Below are 26,616 nucleotides of genomic sequence, written 5' to 3'. Positions count from 1 at the left end.
TTGAACCAGACAGTTGATCAGGAATTCCAGTGCTGCCAATAACATTTGAAAACATCATAGGGTATAGTGAAGGAAGTTAAAATTCCCTACTTCATGACAAATTTCCCAGACTCCAGTATAAATGTCATGAGTAAAAAAGTTATCATTGGGCACGAAAGGGTTAAAATTGTGAAATGCGAAGAAAATGGTAACATTAATTAAATCATGTTAAGAACAGTTCCATATCCACAAAAACTTGGCTAGACATTCTGTCAAGGTGAAAAGCAAGACAAGGAAAGAATGAAAATAGTAAACAGATATTATTGACAAAGCTACATTCATGCAGATTTTCTTAGGTATACTTTAATTGCTGATTTTTTAATAAGCTTAATTACAAAAAATAGCTATACTAAAAATATATTTATTAAGTTAACATTGACAAAGCTTTACTCATGCTATTAATTGTGATGGGAATCAGAAACTAATTAATTCAACTTTTATTTGCTCTGTGCATAAATTTCTGTATTTCTAAGAAGAAAGGTGGTTGATCCCTTTTGCCATACTATTTAAAAGTTTCAATGGGTCAAGCTTACTATCACCACATACTGAGGCTCGCTTTTATAGACGGGCAGACTGGGCATACGCCTAAGGGCTGTCTACATAGGAACTGTCTATATGGGGGGCACCCCCAACCACCGCCCACCTGCTTTTGGGTTTGCCCAGGGCTCCACTGACCCTTAACACGGCCCTGCACATACTTTGATACTTTTTTGCTAGAACATAATTTAAAGAAGTGTTTTCTATGCCAAAAGGGGTGGTAGAAATAACTCATTTTTAGAGAGGTTTTCAAAATCCATTTTATATTTTGAACTATACAAGGTACACAAATTTACATCACACGCCCACACGTAGAGAAATATTTGTATCGCTTTGACGTCTCCCGTTACATTAACAACACAATAAATATATACGTAAAATAACATGGTCTATACATCGGGTGAGAATTTGTTCGTCAGGTAAATTATTTACAGGTTACATAATTTATAAGGCTCTGTACAATTCATATGATACAATATACCATCGTACCGATTAGGTACAAGTATTTTTGATCATTAAAACACAATAACTATAAACAATGTGCAAATGCAAAATATAGTTTATCACAGTTGCAATCAAAATACATTGAACTCAACTAATTTAAATTTTTGTTTTAGTAATGCATAGTTTTACTATTGCTTCGTATTCGTATACCTGGAACCATCCAAAAATTCCCAAATAAAACTGTATTCAGTAAAAATAAATTGAGAATATTTTTTTAAATTGTGAAAAACTAAACGTTTAATACATTTGCACACGTAACTCGCTTTGGTAGACCGAGAATAGGTTAAATGCGAAAATCACATTAATATGAACACGATTCAACTAAATGCGGAAACCTCCAACTCTACCGCGACATAAACTTTTATACAAAACTCTTTACATTTACAATATTACATTTATATTTATAAAAATATAAATTTACATTGAGAAAATCCATCTAATAACCGATATTACTCTTATAAGTTCTCTACATCAATTGACTAAAAAATAACAGTAAAATGTACAAATTAGTATAACAACTGGCTAGCTACATGATGTAAGTGTGTATGTACACAAGGCAGCATGGATGTATGATAGGTTGGCACAAATGACATCTTTCAACACTGTATACCACTTATAACTCCACTTAAATGAAAACAATCTTTAACGAACAGTGATAACATTCGAATAGTAGCTTTTACATCCATGTAAACATTAGGATTGGCTATTTTAATTAAATACCAAATTTAATATTGCCAATTTACACAAAAAGAAACTAAAAAACTGTAGAAAAAAACATCTAAGGGTAAGCTTACAGTACTGAACAGTGATTAAAATACAATGGGGGAAATATTATTTTGATGATCATAAAATACTTTTACCAAGAAGTTAAGTTTACAAAAAAGTGATAAGTAACTTATCATATTCGAAAAAGTGAGAATCAGTAAAAGAAGCCTTCAAATAGTAAAAGAAAAAAAATCAATTTGCATAAGAACTTTAAGCCAACCTTCATGTAATGACATGTTTGGTACTAATATTCTTTTTCCTTATTTTTCGTATAAAATACCCTATCTATACTGATATTTAAACATACACCAATAATCCTTTAGCTCACCACCACACATTTCTGAAAGTAAACATGTTGAGTTTTTTCAAAACAAAAAGAACATACATTTGAAATAATGCAACATCGATATATGTTTAAGTCATGTAAAAGTTGCATTAAAAAGCCCTCAAGTCAGCATCGTGAAAAAATAATAAGGTTATGATAGAACCTATAAATAATCTAACCTAAAATATAATCATATTCCACTAGTCAACTTTAAAAATAATGTGATGTTCTAACTATTTGAGATAAGAGAAAAATAATTCCTCCATACAATTTAAAGGTTTATAAGATATCTGTACACATTTTAAATCGTTGCTTAACATTCAATAAAATAATAGCACATCGGATGTATTTTGCTTACAATGATCTCAAAATTCGAAAAAGTCCACAATTGTAGTAAGATTGGATTTAAGTGTCATAAATTTGTTTAGTTTCAGTGGTTAGAGCTCAAATCCCGCCTAATCACCAACGGATTTTACCTAAGGTGATAATGCCGCAGCCCCTAGGTCTAGCCTGAAGTAATGTGAAAAACAATCCCAGGCTCGTGCCTAGCGTCCTGGTACAAACAAAAAATAATTGTTAAAATTGTAACAAATTGTACCAGCACCAACGATTTAGGAGCCACTTGCAAAAATAATTTGAGTCCTTATGCAAGCAATGTTTGAAAAAATTGTTTTTACTTTAAGTTATGATAGAACGTTTTTCATTGGAAAATCTAATCAACAATCAAACCTTAAGAACAAGGAAAGTAGTACACTATACTTTTTTTAACGATTTAAAATAATTTAGCAGCTTGTTTTGGAAGTTTATTAGTAATCAAGCACTGACACAAAGAAAATAATGTTTAGCATGAATATGTTTATGGGTCTAAAAAAAAGCTGTTCATCCTCCATATTCCATATATCAAATAATTACCTTTCAAACAAATCAGATAAAAGTTTCAACATTGATAGATTTATCACTTGAATTGTGAGTTCAAAGTCAAGCAAAACCAAATCGAAGTATTGACAAACAATTACCTTACCTATTGGAAACATAAATATTTTGCTTGAAATCTACAAAAAATAGTTTACAAGTAAAATATTTTCAGAGAAATTACCGAGGTCATGTTAGAAACTTAATTAAAACTGTAACTCAGTTCACTAGTGGAATAATAAGGAACTTAGATAGCACCTTCAAACACTAAATCGCACACAATAACTTTTAAGTAAATAAAAATAACAATAACTAAGTATTTATACGGATTTAACAATAATAAAAATATAACAGTAACACCATATTCTCCATGAGTCCAGTTTTTGTCATCATACAGTCTTATGACTTGTAGGTAAGTAATTCATGATAAAAAGTGGCTAGATTAAGTAAATGTTTGCCTTTAATTTTTTAATTGGAAAATTTTAAGAAAAAGTAAGTTATTATTTTATAATCACAGGAATAAGATTTTTGAAAAATGTTTAATAAATCTGAACTGCCTATGACCAATAATTGGTGTATACAGTTTTAGGTTTTAGATTAAATAAACTTTCTTCTAATTAAACTTTCAAGCAGTAAAGGGTAATTTTAAAATCTCTGAGATTTGTAAATGACTATTTAGTGTAATCACAATCTTTCAATCCCGTGATTTATCATTACGAATGTAATTAACAAAATTTAAAACAAATTTACATAGAATTAAATTTTTTTAGCAGTATTCAGATTTTAGATCAAATACAAATCTTCTAAAACAAAGACAAAATTTAGCAATTTTTTTGTAAAATCAAACAATATGTTAATGTTTATTAACATTTTTTAAGTTTAAATAGCTCTCACATTGTAATGGTTGTGTAAAATTTTCATAAAATTACTCCAAAAAATAAGGGGGGGGGGATATTTAAATATTTTTGTGAGAACCTTCAAGGCTGTAAATATACAAAGATGACAGTGTGACACAAAAACTGAACAGTTAAGACTGTATTGCATTTTTATCTATGATCTAGAGGGTAACATTTTAAAAGCTGAAAATTAAAAAAAAAATAATGGAGGGGATTTTAATAATGTTGACATATATTGTTCAGCCAAAATATTGAAATATAAAAAAACAATCACAGAAAGTAGGCAAAATATAGGGCTAGGAAGTCAAACAATTCCATCAACATTGTTTTGATAATATTCCTGAAACAAGAAGTAACGGTGAATCCCTGAGCAATTCAATATTTGATATCTAGCATCAAATAAGATAAGCATTGTTATCAAAGAGTAAATTAAAAAAGTAAAATAAGAAAATGTTTCAAGAACTTATGATACCTCTTGTACAAATGATTCAAGGGTAGAATATAATGCTTAAAAATTACCATCAAGAGCTAATGTTGAGAAAAATAATAGTAATAACTTGGAATTTTTACCGACCTAAATTTTCAGCAGAGGAAACTCGCATATGTGACGATTGGTTAAACTGTATAGCAAACTAGAATCAAACGGGTGTATGAGATCAAAGTGTAAAAAATAGAGGAATGTAACTTATATTGAAAATTCTATTGTTTAAACACCAGCTAAAGGGAGAATGCTCAAATAGACTAAAGTACATAAATTATTTTGATAAAAATTAAAATGATCCGAGTCTAAGGACTGAAAATTTGTTTTAAAGCTATACAGAAATTTCGTAATTCATATCGTAAACACTTTGTCTATCCGGGGTGGGTGTCGTTCCTCGCCTCGGCTCTTGGTTGTTTCCAGTCATCTCCATCGAGTCCGACATTTCTAACGCCCGCACAAACGACATGGGACGTCTCCGTCCGTCACAAGGCGTCACTGGAGTCACTAAGTTTTTCCGCTTCACCTGAGGTGACTGTGGCGGGGGGTAAACAGGCACGCCCCCCCTGAGTGCGGGGTAGTACACGCCTCGCTGCGTGGGGCTTGTAGGGTTAGATCTGTAGTGATCGTACCCCGGACGCGGTGGTTGTTGGCAGTAGGCGTTGGGACTGGTGTCTTTCCAAGTGTACACCCCTCGCTGCGGTGAGCCCGCCAGTTCCCGGATATTGTCTACCGTGTTATTCGTACGAGGGTAGACCGGAGGGAGATCGCCGCCCCGTAGCAATTCCCCCTCGGAGAGGAATCGTCGTTGAGGACTTGCTTCCGGACCAGGATTCCCTCTCCCCTGAAACTCGTAGTAAGGGTTTGGGTGGTTGCTGCCCGATACTCCTATGAAATCGGGCCTTCTAGGTTGTGTTGGCGTCCCAGGATTTGATCTGAAAATATTATATTCAATTATATAAATAGACAGTAAAATGTTGAAAAGAAAAAAAAAACAATAATTTAATTTAAGTAGGTATGTGATTTATACCGTAAATTGAATTATCGTACATTCAACTCAATAACTTTATTCCTAAATGCAACTAAAATTACCTATAATTTTGTTAGGTAAAGCCAAAATCAAAAGTAATAGTGTTTTACAATAAAAACATCTTTTTAAGGGAAAAATTACTAAATATTAATCTTTTTCAAGACTTAAGCTAACATTGGACAAACATTACACACACATTTGGTCTGTCAAGTTAACTTTATAACTTCCTCACAATTAACACTGATTAGGAGCATAAGTATTTCAGTATTTTGGTCAAGCTATCAATTTTAACACGAGAATCCAAACATTATCTTTTGTGTACATTTGAAGCCTCACCAATCGCAAAATAATTTACATTCATGGTATAAAAGTACACCATCAACAATACCACTAATAATAACATATATTAAGGTGACTAAACAGAAAATATTGTAACTCTTACTTGCAGTATTCAATTGAAATAACAAATGCTAATGTTATAACAATATACAAAATTAAAAACATAATAGGGAAGAGCATAGCTAAGCAAGCAGCAGCCTAAAAGCATATCCTATGGGATGAAAAAAACTCAATAAAGAAATGTTTAAAACATTTTCTGCTGTCAACACTACAAGCAAAGTTTTTACTTGGAATATCGGAACACTTAACTCACCACCCACAAATGTATAGAATTTTTTTAGCGACTTAAATGTAATCAACAATCAAAGGGAGTTTTAGGAATCTTTTTTAACACAAATTATTACATCTACAGGAGTAACTTTATAAAATTCTTTTTTTAGGGAATTAAACGCTAAAACCTTACCGATCTAGAGGCTTTGGAATCTTATTGCTTATACTAACAATCAAAAGTATTTTATAACCGGCCACAACTGTATATACAGGTACATGAGTAGCTTATGAAAGAATTTTAACTCAATACAATAGCTAGCATAAATTTATTTCCCGAGAGTTAATTTTAATTTTATATATATTTTTAAATCTGGTGTTTTAAACAAAAGTAATAAATATAATTTATTCTCTGGAATGGAAAATACAATCGAAAAACTAATGCATAAAAGTTATAAATCAGGAATTTAAGCAGTTTTATAATTTTGGTAAATAATAATTTACATTTGCTTATTAATCAAGTTAAATTATAGATGAAATTATATGGTTTAGTTATAACCGATTGTTAACATTGTATCAGGAAAGAAAGTCCAACAGGATAGTATGAGACTATTACCGGTATCTTTGAGATGGTTGAATTTCTATTGAATTTAATATTTACAGTTTTGTTTGTAAGTTGGATAAGAGTATTTTTTTCAAAGATTATGTATTTTCACTATGTAATATGGCCATTTAAAAATGTAATAATAAAAAAAAGATTAAATACTTGTTGAACTGTCGTTCATCCGTATTTAGTCAGCGACCAAGATTTCAAACCTTAAATTACATGACACCTTGCAGTCATGACTCATCTTTTGCCAGCTACACCACGCGACCGCTGACAGTATTGTAATCTGGCCAAATCTATGTTATGTTTTCGTGTTCGTATAACTGTTATTTGACGACTCTTTACAGCCTCAGGGATGGAGAGGATGTTTGCTTGGTTGTAAGATTGAAAATGAACTTTAAGTTTTGAAACCTTGGTCGCTGACTAAATACAGATCACCGACAGTACAAAAGGTATTTAAGCTTTTTCTTATTTGTAAAAAACACAATCCAGAGGCTTAACATGTTTAAACGTATGAATTTAAGAGAAAATTAAAAGGATTTCTACCTAGCTTGATGGTATTTTTTCCAATTATAATATTTAATTTTTTATGTATTTACTTTACATATTTATTTTTTTATACAAATTAATAACTATTAAATTTCCTGTAAAAATATTTTAAAAACGTAAAACAACAACTTAACTAATTCCAATTATTACAGTAGTTCTAAATTTGAATTACATGGATCCACCGTAGCAAACCATGAATAACTACATAACACTAGCAGGTCTTTAAAGGTGTATATTTCTATACATTGATTTTAGGATTAACTTTTTATACGAAAGTGGCTCAACTTCTTTTTGTACAACTCAAAAAAGCTAAAAAGCGATTGGCACAGTGCATGTGACTAAATGTTGCGTACCTTCGTCTCTCTCGTCCTAGTGGGGAAACCTACATGAAAATATCAAATACTTCAGCAACTGAGTCCGTCTTACAAAAGTATGGAACAAGATCTGATATAATGGTGATAAAATGGTGAACTGGTGAACATTTACATTTTCCCAAAAGGTGATCCATGCTCTTAAACTGTTGAAGCTGCATGCAAATGTATGGTTAACAGCATCGGTGTTATATACACAAAACCACAGTCTTCCAAGACTAGTTAGAATAAAAATCATCAGGTTTTCAAAGTAACTCCTTGCCAGAAAAGTCGTAAGAATAAAAATAATCTGTAAATGCTATAAGCCAAAAATAGTAGAAGCTGAAGAGTTGATTGCGGTAAAAGTAATACATATTTTATAGGAAAGTTGAGGGACTGTTTTTCTTGGAAATGGGTTGAGTTCAGCGAGTTCAGGATAATAACTGCGGGAAATAAAATACAAGATCGTTATTGAGTGGGGCCATAAAAAGTCTGTCAGGCCTAAGGGCATTGATGATCCAACAATAAATATGTTTCTCCTTAACTTTGGTCAAATAAGCTAGCTGAACTTACCATTTTATAAAAAAACTACTTAAAATTGTATCAAGTGAGGTATGCTTGTACACGAGGGTATAATTACAGGTAATATAGCAATAAATTTAACTGTATAGTTTTTTAGGTATCAAAATGAAAAACAAAATCCACAAAGGATTCTGTTTCAAGAGACAGATAGAAATAACCATCTGGTCCTAGAATGTTGGATGATTTTTCTAAAAAATATATAAAGAATTCCGTAATAGATAAGTTATTAGCAGCAGAACATATAGATCATTTTTCATTCAGTTAACTAAACACACTTTCAAATTTACCAAAGAAGTATAATTATAATTATTTGCATTAACAACAAATTAATATAAATAAACTCAATAAACAAAGGGACAAATGGCTGAAATATTTATACAATAATATAAGTTAACCAGCAAACAAATATCACAATTCCTTAACTCCATCTACTTACCTCTGTACGATGCAGGCTTACTCATTCTGATATAGAAAATATTTACAAAAAATAACGTTCTACAACATTATTTACACAGAAAGTAACTGTAAGTATTGCAAATGAATATCATATCATAACAATTGCTTCTCACGTGCTGTTAAACTTTTTACAACTATATTTTACATTATAGTGTATCAACAATTCAAGCGGAAGTTCCAATTTTAATTACCTCTTTTGAAGTTAAAACTCGTGGTGTCATATTACCAAAGCTAAACTAGAGTATCTTATAGTCCTACATTTTCACCAAATATATCATAATAAATAGAACTTTGAAAAATTAGAACTGCTAAAAATTATTTTTTATCTAGTTTATGAATAGTTTGGTAGCAAAATCTGTCAACCAAAAATAATAAAAAGCATCTACTATCAGTTGATTAAAGAATAGAAACTGTTTGCTTCTACAGTTTATTTAAACAGTTTTAAATTGGATAACATTTTTCAGAAGAGTTTTGTAGAATTTCAGGATTGGCTAATTTTACAAGAATCAAAATTTTAAAATGTACTTTTTTATGTGATTAATTGCAATAAAAGAAATTACAAAAATACCAAAGTAAGAGCTTTTGTAAACCCTGTGCATTTTTACAATATTTTTCAAAAATCGTAGACTGTCATGGCTATTTCTTAAATGGTTGCAATGTTTTTGCAAACCTCTATATTAGCCTCTTCTATGTTTGTGGTGTCATGGTTAATGTATAGCCAAGCATCATGGATGATAAAACGTGTCAAGGTTTAGTTCCTCTTACAAAACCAACATCGGACTAGCCTCTCTGACAGTCGCAGGTGTTAACACAATTTTTCTTTATGAAACTGGAATCATCTCTGGTTCTTTTGGCAATTGCTAGCATAAAGACTAGCATTTCTTCCAATTTCAGTGGATTAAATCAATAAAATTCATACAGAGTTTAAGGGGATCAGAATCAGAAGTGAAACAATCTGGAGTCAACCCGTCCAGTTGTTGTGTATTCTTCCTATAAATATAATTCCTCTTTATTTCTTAAGACATGTTTTGAATTTTAAAATTTCGATGTGTTGTGCTGTTTAGTGTTTTCTTGTCATAGTCAAGACATCTTGTTTTACTCTCAAATTTTTTAAGAGGTTTTCCTCAAAGTATTAATTTTGGACTGTATCTATTTTTCCACCATAAGAATTCAAACCTCAGCATTTACATATTTGATGTGTTGCCTTCCTTCCAAGAGGTAAAATACCTCTTGTATACTCAACATTTTTACCGAGTAAATAAGCCAATCTGTTTCACTAGTTGCAATAACAAAACACACCTCAAATCCTCACACCAACTCAAAAACTTTAGTGAACATTTGTGATTTTCCAAGGAAGTATTTTTGGAACATAAAACAGCTATGACAATGTAAGCTGACAGCTCATGCAGCGGCCATGCGAGACGTGAGTGATAGTTGCGAGTGTGTTGTAGCGAAGGCTCACCTGCGTAGTGGACTTGACATGGCCAGTGGTGTCGGCACTCCGATAGCTTTGATCCTCTGTTGCATTGTGGGTGACGGGCCGACCACGCCTCTCTCCATATCAGGTGTGTGACTTCGCGACACCTCCAGCCTACTGCTGTAAACATCAGACAGTTAAAACACTAGGAATGTGTGCAAAAACATTATCGGAACAAGAGAAAACAAAGTACCATGACAGTAGCGGGTGATAGATGCTGATGCAATTGTACGAGACCGAGGGTTTACGAGACCGAGAAGAGGTTTTGCCAATCACGAGGGAAATGATATTGTCATCAACCGGATTCCATCAAGTGGATTGTTTGTTACTAGTAGTATGTCGGGTGCATAGTATTTGGTTGGGCTTTTTTCACATTTGTTAAAATTAAAGTTGATTAAAGAGCACCAATGGTAGATGAATTGGACAAACATAACTAAGCTTCTACTTGACAACAACTAAACAATTGTTTGAAATAAGATATTACAAAACATCCAATAGCTAATAATATCACTGCCTAAAAGTCTAAAAAGTTATAACTGTCCCATCCCATTAAAAATTACTCCTTATAATTTTCTATAGTAGGCTCCCTATTATCTGGGGTCCTTGGGACCAAGGCCAGTCAGGATAGCCTTTCTTCTAATGCATACTACATAGGCCTGAGCCAATAATGATTACTAGTAGAACTAGACACTTTGGGTTAATTAAAGTAAACACAAAACACCAGTGTCAAGGCTTTGTACCTTTTAAATATTAATGATACATGTGCACACCATAGGAATCTCTCGAAAACTAACCCAAATATTTAACTTTAATTTGAGAGAGCATTTAGACACGTGATCACTGGTCTCAAATCTTTCCCCATGAGAAAAGTTGTTTCAGTACCGCCCACTTCCTACCGATACAGTCCGGTTAAACCGATGTCTAGTTAAAGACTACTGTACCTAATTGGCAAAGTAATCACCTGTTTCTAGGATGTGGACTAGGTCGGCCGTGGCCTGTGTAGTTGCGTGGCGAGTCGCTGCTATCTACAGGTGGAAGATAAAAGTTGGTCTTGCTGCCGTGTCTCTGCAGTGGCGGTGTCGGCTCACAGTCCTGAGACTGAGATGCAGTAGGCTCCATGTCAGTGTCCGAGCCGTCCCTGCCTGGCGACAGCTGCAACAGATCCAACAGCTGTTTAGTGATGTTGTTTATATTAGACAAAACTAAAACTGTTCAAATTATATTTTCACTAACCAGAGCACATACGACCACAGACTGATATCATCTTCCTTTCAGTTCCATGTTGGCCGTGCAGTCAGTACAGGTCTTATGGGAGATAGTTGAGCTAACATTTCTGGATACATCATAATCATGCATGTTGCATCTAAATTTCTTGCTACATTTGTGTAGGTACCAAAGTACATTTCCCTTATTACTACATGCTTTATAAGATATATTAATATTTTGACTTCATAATTTGGGTTTTAACTTATATTATGGTCAAAATTAATAGTAAAAAGAGTAAAGAAAAAGTCAAATCAAAGGGTTCTTGAGGCACTAACAACTTTTTTTGCATTTATTGTGAATTCAAATTAATCACCATTGTTTTCTTTGTTTAAAATTTAACTCTGTTAAAAGTAAACAAAAGCATTTAAGATTCAATATTGGAACGTGAATCAAGACGACCTAAAGAGGCCCCGAAGAGGCAGACTGACGCATTATAAGGTATTGAGCCGGCATAAAAAGCTTGGTGTTTTTGTTATATATTATATTATCTGTCATACAGAAAACTGTTGTAGAGTGAATTGCTCAGTGAAGATAAGTATTCTGATTGTGTAAGAATTCTTACTGCAGTAGAATTCCAAATTATCCAAAATCCAGCCATCCGAATGACCGATTATCCAAATCACTTATAGAGAGTATTAAAAACCCTGTGACTACAATAAGAAATGAATTGTTATTAAAAACAGACAGAAGAACGGAAAGACACTGAACATCTCTTGCAGATGTGTATAGATCATCATCTTCAACGATCGGAAAAAGCGAGAATGTCTTCTGGGGTCTTGTAAATATCATCATTGTCCCGACAATATCAAAAAAATTATCATTGTTCTCTGCAATCTGCAAAACTGCACTGAAGTGTGTGACAGTGGTTCAAAGGTAATATTTGAGATACAAGTGTCCACATATGATAGGCCAAACTAACCACTATATTTGAGCTTGCAATTTTTGTGTTGACAAAACAAGGGAGTGTTTGCAGAGATGAAATACACACATACAATAAAGCAAACACACACGCACACAAACAGGCGTGGGAGTACAAATAACTCTTAGCAACACCAGACCAGCAACACACCAAGATTGCACTTAAAGCTTTGTTTAAGGGTATTCAAGTTAGAGCTGTAATTAGAGATACAAGTTGCCCTCCTAGCAATGTGTTGATAGTAAAGAAGTGCTTTCTAGTGAGCCTGTTTACGTCGGAACTGTGCTGTTATTCGCTCTTGGGTTCCAACCGTCGATGAGAACAGCAATAATAGCTCAGCCTTTTCCTCAGATAGTAGATAGTAGTTAATTGAACAGGGTGTGCATAACCTTTATACTTCCTAGTAAATCTATATATTAATTTGAAAATGTTTTTCCATGTTGTCAATGTTGTCTCCACTAATTTGAGAAAACGGCTGGCCGTAGAAACTTGGTAGAGGTGTAGAAAGGTCTCGGTCTGTAGATGAACCATCAAAAGAGAAACCAGGTCAATTCCCTTGGGGCTCTGCCCCAGTGGCCTTTAAAGTTCCCTCTCCAGATTTGTTAACATAACAACCATATGGATAATTTAATACTACTTTTTAATGAAACAACTGATAACATTTTATAAGAATTTACTGAATCTGTCAAAATAAAATATTTACATAGTTGGAAACATAATAATTTGCAATATTACGTTAATTTTTATTGTGTACTAAGTTTTTGTGCAGCTACACCGTTTTTATTTAATTTACACCCTTTAGGACTTATTTCTCTATCTAGATCTCCTCAAGTACGTTTAAACGTCGCAAGAAAATTTAAGGTTATTATGAACTAAGGCTAATCATGCGATTTTGACAAACTTTTGGACTCTTCAGCTAAATTAGGCAATTCTAGGCACTCTTTTCCTCTGGCACTATTGGGTGCTGTGTTGCCCCCAAAATTTGTTTTGAGGTTGTCAAACACGAGGGCTGTAGCTTAGACATGAACAGCTGATAGCAGTAGAGCGCTACTCCCTACTCATATCTGCTATCATTGTTGCATATGATTTGCTTGTTGTTTTGCTAATTCAGTAGCCACAAAGTCATATTTAACCTGAGAAATCAGGAGGCGGCCAGAATTTTAAAATTATTAGAGTTTATTTCTGTAAATCATCTCTAGCAATTATTGTATAGAATAAAATGTATAAGATTTTCAAATGTTCGGTGGTTGCTTCTACTATTCTAGACAAACTTAGACAATTCTATGTCACTACCACTACACTCATTATCCTATATTACTTTTTTGGCTCTTGGAAGCTATTATAGAGAATGGATCGAAAGCAAATTGTTTATAGATCTTAATCCAAACTAGTGATGTGTCAAAACCAAATCTCAAAACCATCAAAACTTTGGAATAGTTTCGGTTTCGAGATTCGATCACCGAGTTTCAAGATTCAAAAGTTTCGGAATTGGATATTTTGACAGTTTTATTCTTGAATCTACTGACATTTTTTGCATTATTATTATTATTATTATTATTACTGTTTCTACACTAGCTGCAAACTTCTTCTACAATAGAGCAAACACAGTAAATTGTATTCTGAACTTAGAAAGGTATCTTAAATACTGTAACTGAAACAACTCAGTACAAAACGATATATTAGCCAGGAAATGTTCTAATTAGTCTAATATTCATGTTTATGTTGGTGTCAGGAGTTTAATTTATTTTAATTAAAATATATTTTGGTATGGGTTTATGAGTTACATATTGATGTTATTATGTCAGTGTCAGGAGTCCTATTTCAGTTTTGATTTCATACTTACAATTTTATTATTACCTGTATTTTTTTCCTGTAACCTTAACCTTTGTAACCAGCTAAGTAAAAAGGTTTTTCAATTAGGTTTTGTGATTCGATTTTTTTGAAGTTTCGGTTTCGGTAATGAGATTAGAAATTTCTGGTTTTGACCATCACTAAACCAAAACATCCTCTGGAAACGTCGTAGACCCAATTTGATAATCTGGAAATATTCTTCATAAAATGGATAAGTGTTTATGTTAATTATATGTTTAGATATTAAAATTAAAATGTCAGGCTAGTCAGCAAACTCAAGGGGAAGACCTGCAAGGGTCGCCCCGACATTTGGATATGTAGGAATTAAATTAATTACCGGTTGAGGCCTTCAGCTTCGATCATTTTCAACATGCCAAAATTAACTCGTTTTCCCCAGTTGGTTTCCACAGTTTATCCCAGTAAATTCAGAGTTATTTCGGATTTAGGTAGTTAAATTCCAATTCCAACCTAATTATCTCCACATAGTCATTTTCTAGCTCACAAGTTTTGGAAGGATAGTTTAAGTAAATTAGTTCTATAAGGTAAATCAAAGCTGGCTATGCATAGATTTACGGTCTGGGTAAAAGATCTCCGTCCTCTGGTCCCCAGTATGTCTTTCATGTAAATCATTTGGTAGCAGATTCAGCACGCTTAAATTAGTCTCTCAAGTCACACATTTCCTAATTACTCAATCACCAACCCCCCAACAACACCACCATTTGCTACAACATGTAGCTTGAATAGTCATTAACGTCCTAACAAACTGGCCAGTAGGCAAAACAACATTTCTAAATAAACTAATATTTCTGAAAAAAATTACTAAAGTATACAATCCATAACATTTACAAATTATAAAAAATATCTCATAGCAAAACGGTGAACACTAAAAATAAGGTAAAACAAGAACAAAAAAAAATCAATTGCATCTGTATAATGGCAACAACACCTTATGGACACTATTAGTAAACACAACATGCCAACTTCAAATTTTCTAAACAAAATCTTAAACTAATTTATTGTTTTAGGCATTGTCTAAATTCAGTGCAAAAGAGGGATGGGTTTGATCCCCAACATATTCAAAAACATTTGAGGGTTTTGAACTTTTCTCTAGGGCGTTTCAGATTGTATAATACAAAGAGTTAATGGCGTAGACTCAAAAATATATTTTTACAATCAATTTTTCAAAGGAGCAAACGGTAAAAAAATCTGGTGGATGTGTTGCTAGCCTAGGTTTTAGCGGCAAACTTTGGTGCAAGTGAGAAGGATTAAATCCAGATAAATCCACAATATTTAAGTAATTTGGAACGCTTTCCCTAAAGTGTTTGTCAATATTTCATTCAAAGTGCCACTGGCGTAGACACTTCAGAGTACCACAGAGAAGTATGGGACAGAGGATACACTCTTAAGTGGTGTCTAGCAATAGTGCTGGTGTCTAGGGGAAAATCTAACACTTCCACCCTGCCCTCAAGTACTACAACGCTCTCTCTGTACAATAGGAATGTCCACACAGTGCTCACCGTTTGGACTCTCTCGCTTGCCACAAGTATATTTCGGCACAACATACCAGAGCTGAAAGCGCACGGTTGTCCCATAAACGTGTATCCTATGTACCTTACTTCTCTGTGGAGTAAGACAATATTTGAGCATCCAGAAGGCATTGTTTCAAGCAACGACCAAGCAACAAGCAGGTGGGGTAAGGAGGGGTAACATACATCTCTGTCCTGTGATCTGTCTGCATTCCCCATTCCTTGCTGCATGTTCGGTGCAAACATACAAATACAAATAGTGACACACAGTTGAGTTGTAAGGTAATCACTCGGTGATACTTAGCTATACTTATTGTGATACTTATTGGTTAGTCGGAATATACAATCGTTTAGTGGTGAGCAGTTTAGGACCTTTCGGCCTCAGCCACTTTTGTTATTTTTACAGTCGTTTAAATATTGTTGTTATAAGTTCAGATATTCGTCTTCAGAGAAGGGGAAGAGTGGTGGAGGAAGTTTTCCGTCTCTCGTACTACCCCAATACACCGTCCTCATTATATTGACACAATCTTTAAATCTTATGTTGTATTACAGTGCTAGTACAAAGCTGGTTAATATGCATTGTATGTAACAAATTAAAGATGTTTAGTAAAAAAATTTGAAGCTTGTTTTTAGATGTTAATATTCAGCTTGTTTCAACATTTTCGCTGTTTCTAGGTTCTAGTATTTTTAACGGAAAAACAGTGAGCTATCCTAAAATAATCCTAACACCTAAAAGAGAGTGTGTTTAATCTGTGTTTGGTTGTCCTTGAATGAAAAACTACCCAAAGTTGATGATGTTGAAGGATCTAACCGTAGGACTTGGAATACTAGTGGTATTAGATTACTTGATGATGTTGAAGGATCTAACCGTAGGACTTGGAATACTAGTGGTATTAGATTACCAACCAATCTGTGCAATTCAATATAGTCCGCATAACCAATAATATAACAGGGTGTATACTATTTTATTAGAGTGAAATTCCAGGTTTTTTCCTGGTTTTTCGAAGTTTTTCCAGGTTCCCACGTATTTTTTTGGTTCCACTTAAACTATAATCAATTTAAGACTTGCAGCCTAAGTATACAATATAAACTTGCATTAAATTTGTTTCAAAGTCCAGTGAGCTAGTGTTGAAAAAGTAATAATCCTTATTATAATAATAATTTTCATTATCATCATTACTTAAGTCCACGGAAACATCGTCTCTCTCGATAGCAGCAAAATCATGAATATTATCTTCACTTTTTATGAACACATTATCAACGGCGGCTAAATCCTGAATATTTCCTTCGGTCGTGTGGTCGCTTCCCACGGTGACGTAAACATCATCACAGTCTTACGTTACCATAGAAAAATCCTGGACATCTTCCGCGGTATGTATACATGATCGCCGTCTCTCGCGATCACGGAAACGTAATCATCGTCATCCACGATCGCGGCAAAATCACGAAAATCTTCCGCGGCCGTGTGGACATCATCATTGACTCCCACGGTCACGTAAACGTCATCGTCATCAACCGCGATCACGGCAAAAAAACGAAAATGTTCCGAGGCCGTGTAGACACCATCATTGACTCCCGCGGTCACGGGAACGTCATCGTTGTCGTGCGCGATCTCGGCAAAATCATGAATGTTTCCGGCGGCAGTGTAAACATCATCGTTGATCCTGCGGTCACGTAAACGTCATCGTCGTTGTCCGCGATCGTGGCTAAATCATGAACATCTGCAGCCGTGTAGACAAAATCATCGTCGTCTTTCGCGGTCACGGCAAATCACGAATATCTTCCGCGGCCGTGTGGACATCATCATAGCCTCCCGCAGTCACGGAAACGTCATCGTCCGCGATCTCGGTAAAATCATGAATATTTCCCGCGGCCGTGTCTACATCATCGTCGTCTCCCGCGGTCACGGAAACGTCATCGTCGTCTCCCGCGGTCACGGAAACGTCATCGTCGTTTCCCACGGTCACGGAAACATCATCGTCGTCGGCCGCAATCACGGCAAAATCATGAGCATATCACGCGGCCGTGTAGAAATCATCATCGTCGTCTTTCGCGGACACTGCAAATCACGAAAATCTTCCGCGGCCGTGTAGACATCATTATTGCCTCTCGCAGATATGAAAACGTCATCGCCGTCGTCCACGATCTCGGCAAAATCATAAACATCTGCGGCCGCGTAGTTATAATCATCGTCGTCTCCCGCGGTCACGGAAACGTCATCGTCGTCGTCCGCGGTCACGGAAACGTCATCGTCGTCTCCCACGGTCACGGAAACGTCATCGTCGTCTCCCGCGGTCACGGAAACGTCATCGTAGTCTCCCACGGTCACGGAAACGTCATCGTCGTAGGTCACAATCGCGGCAAAATCATGAGTATTTCACGTGGCCGTGTAAAAATCATCGTTGATCCCGCGGTCACGGAAACGTCATCGTCGTCTCCCGCGGTCACGGAAACGTCATCGTCGTCTCCCGCGGTCACGGAAACGTCATCGTCGTCTCCCGCGGTCACGGAAACGTCATCGTCGTCAATCGCGGCAAGACGCATTTTACGACTACAATCTTCTACCGGGGCTAAAATAAAAATCCCGGTTTCGGTCCAAAAATCCCGGCTTTTTCCCGGTTTTTTCCAGGTCCCTTCAAATTCAAGGTTATTTCCCGGTTCTCCCGGTTTTCCCGGTTGGTATACACCCTGTATAATCATTTGTCCCTAGAATCTCAGAGCTTAAGGCTACATGCTTGCAGGTGAAAAATGGTTGTAAGGAAAACTTAGTTGTAGTTGTAATATGCACTCAGAACATTCAACATTTAAAAATTATTACAGTTTGGTTTTTCAAGGTATTAAATTACAACTCTACTAATATGATTTGGTGCAAAAACAAAACATTTCTTTGATTAGGCTACAAATGTTAAACATAATACCAAATTAAGACCGGGACAGTTTTGGTTCAAATATCATAATGAAAAGTGAAAAGACGTTGTAGTAGTCTTAAGCCCCCCATACACTATCCAACATGTTGGACGGACATGTCGGGATCCGACGTCTTGTCGAACATATTGGACAGTGTGTGGGTTCCGACCCGACATGCTCGACGGATATGTCAGGTTGGATGCTCGGTCCGGTAGCACCACCCGACTCGAGCCGTCCGCCTGACATGTTGGACCGTGAGTGGGAAACCGTCCTCGCCCGACTAGCCACAGTTTCCAGTTGACTTGTATTTAGCGAGTTGTGCGTGATAACCGTCCCATTTTTCCATAATGTAATTTAATGATAATAAACAGTTCTGGTCTGAATTTATTTAACTCTACAGAGACCAGAAGGCGTTGTGGGATGTCAAAAGTAAACTCTATTGCAACAAGCATGCACGTAAAGAGGAGCACGATATCCTGATGGAAAAGTGCAAGGAACTGTATCCAGAGTGTGATTTAAAGTTCGTTAAAAATCAAATTGAAAATTTAAGAGCCGTCTTTCCGTAGGCTCTAAAAATCCATAAATTCATCACTAAAAATCCCCCCACAAACAGCTACAGTCGTCTCAAAATCTATCTCAGAACTAATATTTCACCTGACTTGTTGGGTGACATGCTCGACAGTGTGTGGGAAACACCCGACATAAGTCAGGTTGGATGATGGGTCCGTCGTCAGGTCAGGTTGTCAGGTCGGGTGGCATGTTCGATAGTGTGTGGGGGGCTTTACAGCACTTAATTCAATTGCTAAGATTAGTAAAATTGTTGTTTTTCGTTGCAAATTACTTTTGCATAACAGTAAACTATCAATGACTAAGTGTAAATTTGGAGTGATAAAGTTTTAGTAAATACTTTGGATTAGTTTTTTGATGATTATTCCAGATTAAGAAGTTTTAGTATGTTGTCTGGATTCAATAAAAAGTGTCCAATTTATATGGCTGAAACTGAAAACCTAGAGGGAAGAAAAAAAACAGATAAGCATTGGGATCCTAAAATTACAAAGGTAGACTATAATTCTGTTTGAACTTCATGCTCTTAGTATAAAGAACTTGAAATGTTGAACTCGTGCAGATTTATAAAACTGTGATAAATGAGCAAAGACTGAGTAAAAAACAAAACAAAAACTAGTATGTAGAAAATTACAAAAATAGTACAAAAGGTGGTACGTACAGTTAAGGAGCATGTACAGCATGAGCTCAAATGATCACAACCTCTAAAAAGTGGTGTATGTACAGAAAATACGAGAGGGACCAAAATCACTAAAATATACATAACATTTTACTATAAGCCTTCAAGTAATTTTTAGACAAGTGTCTTCCATAAAGACTAGACCAATGGGGGTGCAATTCCACAGGTAAAACCCCTTTGTTAACTGAATTATTTGTTAACCACTCACACATTCTGAAATAAAAAGGTCAAAAGAAAGTCTTGATTCATTATGCAGGTATTTTTACAAGGGTTGTATTTTAAGTAAGAGCTGTTTGTACATAGCTTCTTATTTTGTGTTTACAGCTAATTGAGGCTATTCACCCTTAACTGGTATCATTTTGGAACAAAACAGCCCAATTTGCAGCTCTGCAGCTAACGTCTTCTCCGTGTCTTAAATTTTTTTTAAATTATAAAAACATGCGAAATAAGGTCATTGATAAGTTTTTGATAGTGAGGAACATATCGGCTGCAGACATTCATCACCAAATGGCCAAATGAAGTTTATGGCCCTAATGCAATTAGTTATGGTTAAGTGCAGAAATGGGTTAGGGAGTTTTAAAATGGCCGTGAATATGTCCATACAGAAAGTAAATAACACGTACAATGCTGATCAAGAAGTTATTTATGTCCATTTCACAAGGAATTGTGTTCCTGGTGGGTACACCCAGATTTTTCACAAAATATCATACAGGAAAAAGGTTTTCACAGCCAATTTTACATTCCATAACCCATTTCCGCACTTAATTGCATTGCATTAGGGCCATTACCGATGAATGTCAGCATAGGAAATGCTTCTTGTGGACCTTGTGGTTAAAAATTATTAAAAATGGTCTGCGACGGGAGCGAAGATTCAATGGTTGAAAAAATGTTCTAAACACACAGCGAAGCGTACCTATCAGCTACAGAGCTGCAAATGATACCACTCTGTTCACAAAATTATGTCTCGTCACAGAGTACAACGGCCCTTACTTAAAAAATGCCTCGATCGTATTCCTCGCTGGTAGCTCAATTGCTCATTTGGCAACATTTTTTCAATAAAACTGCTAATCACAGACTGTATAATCTTTTTTAAGACAGTTATTACATTTGATCAAAAAGCTATCTCTGAAAAACAATCTGAATCTAATATCGTCAATCAATTTTCAGCACCAAAATAATAATTCTTGAATACATTCCTAACCTCAACAAATCTAACAATGAAACACAGTTTTAGCGTGTTGGTTTTTATTATACATTATAATGTTGAACGTTTAAAGCATGCTTTGTGACATTCAGAGGAATGTAAGTTCTATGTACCTTGTTGTAGGCATTAGGGTTGGCACTTCGAACTCCGTTGCTATTATCCATGTATGTCTTCACTTGCTGACTTTCGCTGTTCGTTATTGTCGCTATATTCGATTTGTCTTTTCGCTTTCCACCGTACTTGTTTGGATGTAGAAGGCTGTAGGACATATTTTGGTTTCAACTTTTTGCTTATGGTCTTGTAAAAATTAAGACTAGTTTATTTGTAGAAGAATTATGAATTAGCACTTTGACTATTCATAGAGCTAGACATTTCATCCCCATGTTGAAGTTGCCACCAGTGTTTAATCAAAATGGACATAGTAGAAGTGAGCCACCAACAGATTGTACTGAAGTACATTAACAATGTCTGTTGCATGTGTGGAGTTTCCAAAGTCAAATTGTTAAGATGACTAATTATAAGCTGCATAGCATCTTTTATGCCACGCCAACTACTTCAGTAACAAAAGATTTGGTAGAAAATAGAATTTTAGACACTAGCACTCTCTGTTACTGGCTTTCACAACTATGGTCTTTTTAAATTAAAAATTGGCAACAGCTGGTCAATATAGATGGGATGTCTATTTTACTATACTAAATTAAATCATAAGGGGTTTGAGGTAGTTGATGGCACAAAAAAGCTTCAAAACATAATAAATTTGCCATTTTGTCATTTTAAAGGACTTTTCTCTTCAGAAGGAAGTAATAGCACATTCAACTGCTTTCTTAACCCTTCTCGGACGTGCAAAATCGTGACATAAAACGGGAAAAAATAAAAATTAATTTTCCTTATTTGTGTTTTGTTATACAAGTATATACATAAAATAAACACAATGGAACCCTTCATACTGTTAAAATCATTTTTTGCTTGTTATGTTTTTATATATCCGCTACCCGTCCGCGGATGAGTAGAAAAGCAGCGGATATATCCGCCACCCGTCTTAGAAGATATGATCATGACAACGTTAGGCAATAAATAAAGAACAATATGTAAACAATAAATAAAGACAATGTAGTGTTGAGCGTGAAACGTCGAAGGGAGGGAGGGAGGGGGGGGGAGGGGGGAAAGGGTGTGTGGAGCGTAGGAGGGGTAGGAGATGCACGGTAGGCGGGGGAGAGGGGTAGGCGTTGGACAGAGGGGGGAGTGCGGGAGAGAGCGCAGCCAACGAGAGAGCAGGAAAGTGGCGCCTTCGTACCGTAAAACACCTGGTTACTGCTCAAGCACCTGCCAGTCTGTCTGAAGAGAAGATCCGCTTCCCGTCCGGAACATCAAAAACCATAAGCAGAAATATTATATCCGCCACCCGTCCTTTATCGCCAAAGACTTCTAGGCGGATATATCCGCCACCCGTACGGGAAGGGTGAAGAATGTCCAAAGAGACTAAATAGCCAAACAAATTAACTGTGTTGTGAACTGATTTTGTGCCAAGTTTTATCTGTCTGAATTCCTTTCTTGTGTAAATTGACTGTGTCATATACTTTCTCTTTTTAACTAATCCTAAACTGTCTTTTCCTTCAAAAACAAACCTTTTCAGACGAAATGTTTTGAAAAGCAATAGTTAACTAAGTGACCTGAGGTTCCATACGCTAACACTTATTTTTCATCCTCAAATAGGACCCCAGAGAGTAGATTCAAAAGGAAAACTATTTTATGAAAGAATTTTGGTAAATTGTAAATAGAAGATGAATGAAGTTAAATTATAAAAAATGCATTTTACATAAAAAAAAATAATTTAGTTCTTTTCAGAGATCTAGATGCTTATAAGAATGGAAAATACCATGGTTTATAGAACTTTTTGTCGATGCACACGCACAGGCTTGCTGTCCATGTTGGCTTATTACGACCTATAAGCTGTTTCATATACTTTGCTAAAACATTTAATTTACTATTCAATGTCAGAAGTAATGTTTAACAGTTAATTTGACTTAGCCTGTTTTAAATAATTAATTTCACATATTTCTTTTATTGCGTAAGCCAGTGTTGTATACTGGATTTATGGGGCTGGAACAAAGTTATAACTCCACTGAAATTCACTCTGTTTTGCAATTCATTCATTTTTTCAAAAGTGTTTAACTGGACTTACCTCGGGAACTGCGGACCACACAGTCCGTAGAAGCAGTTGTGCCAACAGCCCTGAGAGAAAGGGTTGTAACCTCCCTTGAACTTGCCAGTCACCTGCTCGTTGGTGGTGCGTCCTCGAGCCACTAACACCATGTGGAACCCCGTCAGCCCAAAGATAGGGATGAATAGCAATGTGATCGTACCTATTATACATAGCCTGGACATGTGTTAAGGACAACGTAGAAGTCAGCAAGAGTGATCATTCAAATTAAATCATTTATTGAGGGGGGATCACTTTTCTTTTGTTAGATGTCCAAGTACATATTTTTGGGCATAAAAACTAAATTAGGCCACTTGACATTAAAACTACTTTACTAAAGTTGAGTTTTGATATTGTGCTAGATAAGGGCTTGATTTAAGAAAGGACAGCATAAAGCCTCTCTAAAAAGTGTCTACAAAATTAAAATACTTTCAAGAAAAATTCCCAAATATATTGTTAAACTGTTTTTGTTGAACAAATTTCCATAGAGGGGAGAGACCCAGATGGATATTGTAAGATATAGAGAAGGCTCCATCAATTCCGCAAGGCTTTAGTATCAATAACTTAAATTTAAAAATTAACACTTTTCTTAAGGAACATAATTCTAAAACCATGTTTTTAAAGGATACGACACTATTGACGTGGTCTCGGTGAGCTGTTCTTTATGAAGAAGAACGTAAAATAAGCACAGAGAGAAGATGCTGGCCATATGAACACTCAAGGTCATCAGGAAGAAGAAGAAATAGCGGTAGTTGCGACGTCCTATGCAGTTGTTAACCCACGGACAGTGGTGGTCAAATGTCTGGAACAAAGATGTGTTAGTTAGTAACTTCTTGAAATAGTAGTAATTATTGACCCCCTTAGCAAATTAAATGATAAACAGATAACCATAAAAAAATAACTTCTCTTAACCAATGCTGAATTAGTCGCCACTAAAATTAACTTCCTCTACAAAGGCAAAAATAACAGGTCGGTTTATTCCCTCTGGTTGGTACAACAGAGCTTCTCTAGGAATATAGAGACTTCTGTTCCCATCCCTATTGCATACATATAGAATCGTGTCCACGCAGGTCTTGTTTAATTATGAACCAAAGTGAAATTTGGATTTATGGTAGGCCACTTAATGTGTATGTCAAAAGAAATTCAGTTATCACCGTGGTTGAAATTCCACTTTGTGTGTTTTTTCCTGACAGTACACGTTAAGTATTCTCATTTTAAAAAGTAAAACATGTATTACTCTAGCATAGAAGTGAGCGATAGTCTTTCGATGGTGACATCAACTGATATTAAGTACATTGCATACTTTTAACATGCATAAGTTGTTACTTCAAAAATAGGGATTTTTCAACAGTTACTTTTTAGGCTATCCAATCTATGCCCGGTTTTATGATGGTTTGTGCCTATGTGTTCAATGTTGGTTTAAATTTAACAAAACATGTTGTAGTAATAGGCCCAATCAACTGGGCTAAATAAACTTGATCAGCAATATGGGAGAGAGCTACAGTTTTTGTCTTAATCATTAACAAGACTAGATATTAAAGTTAACAAGACACATATGTTTTTCTATATGGCCTACCTCTATACAATGGTTGCAGACACTGCAGTGCGAGCAGCGTGGCGGTCGGTAGAACTTACACGTCACACACCACTTCATGCGGACAGTGATACCATTTATCTCTGTGTTCTTGTACAATGGAGACCTAAAGTCATCTTCTCGGTCTTCGTCAGGAGATGCTGCAACAACAAAAATACTCATTAACGTCTTGTTAGAATTTTTTTCTATAAATTAGAGTTAGGAAATTACCTGAGAAAATGAAAGTAGGCTATCTTAATAGATACATAATAAAACACCACAAAACATATCACCATTATTTCTTCATAATATAGGACTCTTTCTGAGGGTATCTTAAAGAAAAAGAAAAGTTTAACGTTTGGAAATGAAACATTGAGAAGAATATGGACCAATATTCGAAGGCGGGCCTTGGAGAATACGGTACTGTAAAATGGAGAACTCAGGAACCTGTACATAAGGCCAGATATTGTGGCGATGTTAAGAAGTAGGTGGCTTGGTCATGTAAAAAGAAGAAGAGAGGATGCAACAATAAGAAGGGTGTGGATAGGTCGACCAGAAGGCACCCACACTAGGAAGGAGACCAAGATTAAGATCATGGAGCGACCAAGTGGCTGGAGATAAGAAGAATTGGGTGAGAAGCGGACATAGCGGAGGATGAAGGAGTCAGGAAGGAACTTGTTGGGGTGGCCAAAACTCAACTTGGATCTGAGTGGCCACAGGAGTAGAAATTAAGTTTAACAAGAAAATTGTGGAGTCTATTTTTGGAGCAGACAGCTCTTGAATTAAGCGTTCATTAAGAAAAAAGGAATGGGTAAGCCTCTAAGCTATCCAAGAAATGAATCCCAGGCAGTTGACACGAACAAAAAAGTACACAGCTATTGTAAGGACAAAATCAAATTAATTGAGCAGCGACTCTTATGTGTGCCATCAATTGCCTGGATCTTGTGTAGGTTAGTGGTGTCTTTTGGTAATGTTTTAAGAATCCTTTGTTTCTCAGTGATTTCTTAGCAACTTGCAAGGAAGAATTACTTAGTGGGTCCCGAAGGCGAAACTTTATTTTATTCGTTTGTATATAAAAAAACAAAAACTTCACTTTATCGGGTCTATATTATGATGTTTATGTGTTTTCTGATACATGCCATACCGGCAATCATATTTCAGTACAAACAACAATTTACTGCAATTCACTGTTGAAATATTTGTCATTCATACTAAAGTTTCGTCTGCAAAGTAGAGCCAATTCATTTTAGGTTAGCTCAAATTGTTAAAATTTCCTCAAATTGAACGAAATTAAATATTTTGGTTTCGTTTATTTGAATTTTGAGGGGTATAAGTAACATTTATGATGACATTTTTAATTTAATATCATTTTTACTATTTTATTTTTGCAAATTCATCAGCGTGACCGACTGGCATTTTTTGTGTGACCTTCAAGCTAAAAATAGAGTTATAAATTAAGGTATACAAAATTCAGCTCTGCTGATTAGTATACATTATTCCTTGGTAAATACTGATTGTAATAGGCTAGTAGTATATCGATTTTAAAAGTAAAAAAAAATTTTTTGACTTTCCTGAAAATTCATCATTATGTGACATTGACCCGTAGGTACGTGCTCAACTTAATGATGGCAAAAACATTACATCTTCTATCTTCATACTTGGCTTAAAATACCTACTATGTAGCCTATGGTCGCCATTTCATTGAACAGTATGAACAGCATTAACAAACAGTATCTCTGTGGTTAAAAAACCAAATATTGGTAGTAGGCTAGTGTGGACAGCTATTGCAGTGTACCTACCTAAAAAAAACCTTAAAC

General features: G+C 35.3%; 1 protein-coding gene across 3 annotated transcripts in view; it reads right to left on the bottom strand.

Annotated features, from left to right (window-relative positions):
- Positions 1-805: 805 nt before the first annotated feature.
- The window catches only part of LOC128993977 (palmitoyltransferase ZDHHC8), a 28,898-nt gene continuing 3,087 nt past the window's right edge, over positions 806-26,616 (bottom strand). The window contains exons 3-10 of one of the 3 annotated variants that reach the window (XM_054418132.1): positions 24,803-24,960; positions 23,856-24,028; positions 23,209-23,403; positions 21,140-21,284; positions 15,859-15,897; positions 11,075-11,265; positions 10,099-10,233; positions 806-5,391 (exon numbers count right to left, since the gene is read on the bottom strand). In XM_054418132.1, the coding sequence (XP_054274107.1) occupies positions 4,791-5,391; positions 10,099-10,233; positions 11,075-11,265; positions 15,859-15,897; positions 21,140-21,284; positions 23,209-23,403; positions 23,856-24,028; positions 24,803-24,960 (1,637 nt within the window). In that variant the 3' untranslated portion in view covers positions 806-4,790. The remainder of the gene's footprint in view (positions 5,392-10,098; positions 10,234-11,074; positions 11,266-15,858; positions 15,898-21,139; positions 21,285-23,208; positions 23,404-23,855; positions 24,029-24,802; positions 24,961-26,616) is intronic. The other 2 variants (XM_054418141.1, XM_054418150.1) reach the window with 2 other exon arrangements.

Source organism: Macrosteles quadrilineatus, unplaced genomic scaffold (assembly GCF_028750875.1).
Source record: "Macrosteles quadrilineatus isolate MER2022 unplaced genomic scaffold, UCM_ALF_1.0 Scaffold_1__1_contigs__length_201487025, whole genome shotgun sequence".
NCBI lineage: Eukaryota > Metazoa > Arthropoda > Insecta > Hemiptera > Cicadellidae > Macrosteles > Macrosteles quadrilineatus.
This window is presented reverse-complemented; position numbering and strand designations above follow the sequence as displayed.